Below are 5,248 nucleotides of genomic sequence, written 5' to 3'. Positions count from 1 at the left end.
GCAGGGTCTAATGGAACTGGAAGGGAAGATGAGGAAAAGGGTTGTAGACTGTCAGAATGTAGACCCAAAGGTACATTTGAGGATATACTGTGATAAGCTCGTGGGAGTTGGGAAAGATGAAAGAATCCGAATGAAACTATTCATGAGGAGCCTCTCTGGAGACGCCATATCTTGGTATATCAGTTAGAATCCCAAGAAGTGGGTTAATTGGCTAAGAATGGCATCGGACTTCATGGACCGATTTAGGTTTAATACAGAGAATGCACCAGACATCTTCTACATACAGAACCTCAAGAAGAAACCAACGGAAACTTTCCGCGAGTATGCTACTCAATGGACGTCAGAAGCTGCAAAGGTTAGGCCGGCACTAGAAGAAGAGCAGATAAACAAATTCTTCGTCAGGGCCCGGGATCCACAATACTATGAAAGGTTAATGGTCATCGAAAATCACAAGTTCTCCAACATCATCAAACACGGGGAAGGGATTGAAGAAGGGATCAAAAGCGGGATGGTAACTAATTTTGAGGCATTGCAGGCTACGAACAAAGCATTACAATCAGGGGGTATATCAAAGAAGAAAGAAGTAGGGGCAGTGATGGTGGCCCAAGGTCCAAAATCTCCACTCACATACCAAATACCTCCACCCACATACCAACCTTCACCTCCCAGATATTCTCAACCCCCTACCACCTATTACACTTATAACAACCAACCAGCCTATTATCATTCACCTCCAACCCGTCAAAACTATCCAAAACCCAGACCCAATTTCGATCACAGGTTGCCCAGAAAATACACCCCTATTGCTGAGCCCATCGACCAGCTATATTAAAGACTGAAGGTTGCCGGATATGTCACCCCTATTCTCACTGTCGCCATGGAAAAATCCTCTCAATGGGTCAACCCGAACAAAATATGAGCGTACCATTCTGGCATGAAAGGACATACTATTGATGAATGTCGCACTCTAAAAGATAAGATTCAGACCCTAATTGATACCAAAGTCATACAAGCAACGGAAGCCGCACCCAATGTTCGCAATAATCCCCTCCCAGATCATAGGGGTGAAAGAGTAAATGTGATAGAAACTAATGAAGAATGGGATCCTGAAGGGCCGATTGGGCTTATTCGGGAAGGTGACTACCCTAAACCTGCAGTCACACTCACTCCTATTGTGGTACAGATACAACCATCGGTTGAAGTTGAAGTAGCCGCATCAGTTCCGTTTGAAATTGAAGTAATGGCACCTACAACTACACCTACTCTATTTGAAATAGAAGTAGCCACACCCTTCACTGTGACGGTAGCATCCACACTACCCTTCAATTCCAATGCTATACTTTGGGATTATGTTGCCGAAGCTAGGAGAAAGGAAAAGCAAAAATGGAAGAGTTGGTGCTGCACAAGGGATGACCAAAACTGGAAGGATCTATACACCTGAAAATTTGGGAGGAACAAGCAAGGAAGCTGCTGCCAAACAACCCATCATTGAAACTGGTCCACATGATCTCCGAAGGAAAGTACAAGCAAGAGAATACTTTATCGTTGATCATCTAAACAAGTCTCCCACCCAAATATCCATCCTATCGCTGCTACAAAATTCTGAGGCGCATAGAAATGCTTTGATGAAGATGTTAAGTGGAGCGTACGTGCCCAACAATATTACCAGTGGAGAGATGGCCAACATGGTAGGGAAAGTACTGGAAAACCATAAGATCACCTTTTACGAAGATGAACTGCCACCAAAAGGACTAAGTCACAATAGGGCCCTACACATCATAGTACAATTTGAGGATAAATTCATCACCAGAGTCCTAATAGATGGAGGTTCAAGCCTCAACATTTGCCCATTGACTACTCTGAAAAGGTTGGGTAAAGATTTTCATGAGATACGAGCAGGGAATATGAATATGAAGGCATTTGATGAGTCTCAACGAGCCACAATTGGGGAAATTGACCTTTGTTTACAAATGGGCCCAACTTGGTTTGATGTTGAGTTTCAAATATTAGACATATCTGCTACGTACAATTTTTTACTAGGACGACCTTGGATACATACCAATGGAGCTGTGGCTTCTACGCTACACCAAGCCGTGAAGTTCGAATGGAACCATCAGGAGGTAATCATTCATGGAGACGGAAGTAATCCCATTTACACCAATCAAACTGTCCCGGTTGTCGAGAATAGAAGAAAGTTGGGTGGAGAAACTTATCACCGCATCGAGCGTGTCAATGCAATTAAGAAAGATAAATGGTGGAGTGCTGATACCCAATTGTTTCCCCTCATATAATTTAAAATAGGCATGCATACTTTCAAAATATTGTGCATACATGCATAAATGTTTCTACGATTTTTCTATAATTTTAAGTGCCTTAAATCAATTTATTTATGTATTTTTTATTATATAAATATCCAAAAATCATCCCTCATATTACTTTATGATGATTTAATCATCTAAATTCATCATTTAGGCTCATATAGTTATTCAAATATTTTAATTGCATTTTTTAGACTTTAATTGCATATTTTGCAATAATAGCCTATACATATGCATAACTACATTATCCATATAAAAAATAACTTTTTATACTTTTATAATATTAAGTAATTATTTTACAAATCACTTTTTATCATTTAATTAGCTATTTTTTAAATTATTTTATTTAGTAAAAATGGGTATTTAACAAATAGCCCCTAATTTATATCCAAAATCGGACTCCCCCCCCCCAATCCAATTTAATTAAACCCAGGCCCAAATCACCCCAGCCCAAACCTAAAGACCTCTACCCAACCCCAAACCCCTCTATCTTGGCCATTGATCTATGAGATCAATGACCTCCATTCACTTTTTCCTTTTTTAACTCAAATGACCCTCTAACCCTAATCATTTTTTCACACCCATCCGCCCTTGAATTCCTCATCTTCTCCGGTTCTCTCTGAGACCAACCCTAACCCTGGCGCCGACACCTAAATTCTCCCCCAAACCTTTCGATTCTTACCTATTCCATGGGATTGCCTGGTGATTTAAGGCCCCTACTAGCCTCTTACTTCTTCTGGTTGTTCGATTTTATTATTGCATGAAGGGATCTGTAAGAGATCCAACCCAGATCTTGTTCAAAACCGTTTAAGAGTCTGCATACATTCATCTTCGTTTGTGAGTGCTATTATCTTGTGTTTATGGTTTGAATCTTTGGTTCAAAACCAGATTTTCTTTACCCATCCCCTTTTTCTCAAAACCCTAACCTTTTTAAACGTGAATCTGTCGAGATCTTTGTAGATCTTGAATGATTCTGAGTTTATCAGTAGTTTTTTTTAAAATCTTTTGTTTTCTTTATTGTTAATCGATTTTAGTATCTTGTTATATTAGGGTTTTTAGCTTCCTTATTGTGTGCTGGTCAGATCTCTGTAGATCTAAAAAGGTTTCAAGTTTCTATGGCATTTTCCTTCTGTTTTTTTCTACTGATGATCGATCCTAAAGTTTCCCAGAACTAGGGTTCCACTTCTTCTTGTTTCTGCAAAAAGCTTTTCTAAAGTTTCTAAGTGTTTGAAGCTGGTTATCTTTATTCTTATGTTCTAGTCCTTTTTTTATTCATTTGTCTCACTGTCCGCTTTAATTTTCCCCCGTTATTATTTATCTCTATCAATCAAAATAGATTGACTGATTTTACTTAGGGTTCGAATCATATTTTCCTATTAAAATTAGTACTTCCCTGTGATTTTACCTATTTTCCTCATTTATAACTTTTAATTGGTACTACTTTCCTTATTTAGATTAATTAGTCTAATCTATGGTCTTTAGACTTATTTCTTACCTTATTTAACTTCAATTATGCACGCTGATTGATTTCGTATGAGATTCTCCATAATTTAAGTAATATTAATTGATTAGGTTAGCCCTACCTGACTGGTTAATTGATTTGCATACTTTATTTATATGCCATTAATTTTTCTTGCCTTATTTGTCTACTCTACTCAAAGTTATATAAGCCTTACTCTTTTTCTTTAACACACACACACAAACATAGAAAAGTACACAAAGTTCTTGTTCTCTTCCTCTATCATAATCTTCTTCTCTTTTATGTTACATTGTCTAGTTGCCTGGAAGCCCAAGCTAGACCTTTGGACCCTGTTTGCTTCACTCTTCTATTGCTATCTTTTAACCGGTATGCTTCCACTACTGCCATTCAATTAAACCTATGTGTTTCTCTACTCAGCATGTTTACTACTGTTCAATTTAACTATGTGCCCTGTTATCAGCATGTCTACTTTATCTCATTAGATCCCCGTGCTTCATGTTCATTGTTCCTAATCAGCATGTTTACTGCTATTCAATTAAACTATATATTTCCTGCTATTCAATTTGACCTATGTGTTTCCTTATAATCAGCATGTCTTTCTTCTATTTAATCAAACCTATATGTTTACGGCAATAGCATCTCTACTTCTGTTTAACCTATGTGTTTACTGCAATAGCATGTCTACTTCTGTTTGATTAAACCTATGAGTGTCCTGATTTCAACCTGTTTACTTTTGTTTCAGCTAGACCTATGTGTTTCTGTTTTCAGCAAGTCTGCAAGTCTGCAAGTCTGCATGCCTGCTCATATCTAAATTAGACCTATATCTGTTTGTTTCTCGACTAGCATGTTCTTTCTATCATGTTTTAAATATTAACCTCTCACAGACTCCTGACCAATATTGCTCTCAATCCCTGATACCCCTTTGAATGTGACTATCTAATTGATCCCAGCATGTCATGCCTTTGTTTAGGGTCTGCTCACCTAGTAACAACTAGTAAACTAATTTGAAACTTTAAGTGATCTTGTATATTGCTGGGACCTTTGTTTGAGTTATAAGAATTGGATGACCCCGTTTGCTCCTTACTTCCTGAGAATCCAAAACTATTTTCTTAATTATCTTCTGTTTTCAACTCCTACTCTTAGAACACCTAGGGTCATGCCCGTTCAGTGTGAGTATTGTCTAGGAGTCCATGAGACTCCTCTGAACTTTGACACAATGGGGCTGGCTTTCCAAACTTACTCACAAAAGGGTTGCTTTGAAAGTTTTCTGGTGTGAGCATCTCCCGGGGTCCCTGAGGCCTTTGGGAAGTTTGACACACCAGGATACCATTGGGTGCACTATGAGAGTATTGGCATGTTCACTTGGTTGAAGGCCTGACTTTGCAGGTTTACTATTTGGGCCTATTCAGGCTCCTTATAGTTTTAACAGTTTCACTTCTGTAATTCATTA

At 38.4% G+C, this 5,248-nt stretch overlaps 1 protein-coding gene across 1 annotated transcript; it reads left to right on the top strand.

Annotated features, from left to right (window-relative positions):
- Positions 1-217: 217 nt before the first annotated feature.
- Positions 218-2,291, top strand: LOC138877572 (uncharacterized). The gene is made up of 3 exons (XM_070157192.1): positions 218-563; positions 975-1,237; positions 1,362-2,291. Exons 1-3 carry the CDS (start codon positions 218-220, stop codon positions 2,289-2,291), a joined length of 1,539 nt encoding a protein of 512 aa, XP_070013293.1.
- Positions 2,292-5,248: the final 2,957 nt, after the last annotated feature.

The sequence above is a fragment of the Nicotiana sylvestris genome, chromosome 9, assembly GCF_000393655.2.
Source record: "Nicotiana sylvestris chromosome 9, ASM39365v2, whole genome shotgun sequence".
NCBI classification, from domain to species: domain Eukaryota; kingdom Viridiplantae; phylum Streptophyta; class Magnoliopsida; order Solanales; family Solanaceae; genus Nicotiana; species Nicotiana sylvestris.
The sequence above is the reverse complement of the archived record's forward strand: the minus strand, read 5'-3'. Positions and strand labels throughout refer to the sequence as shown.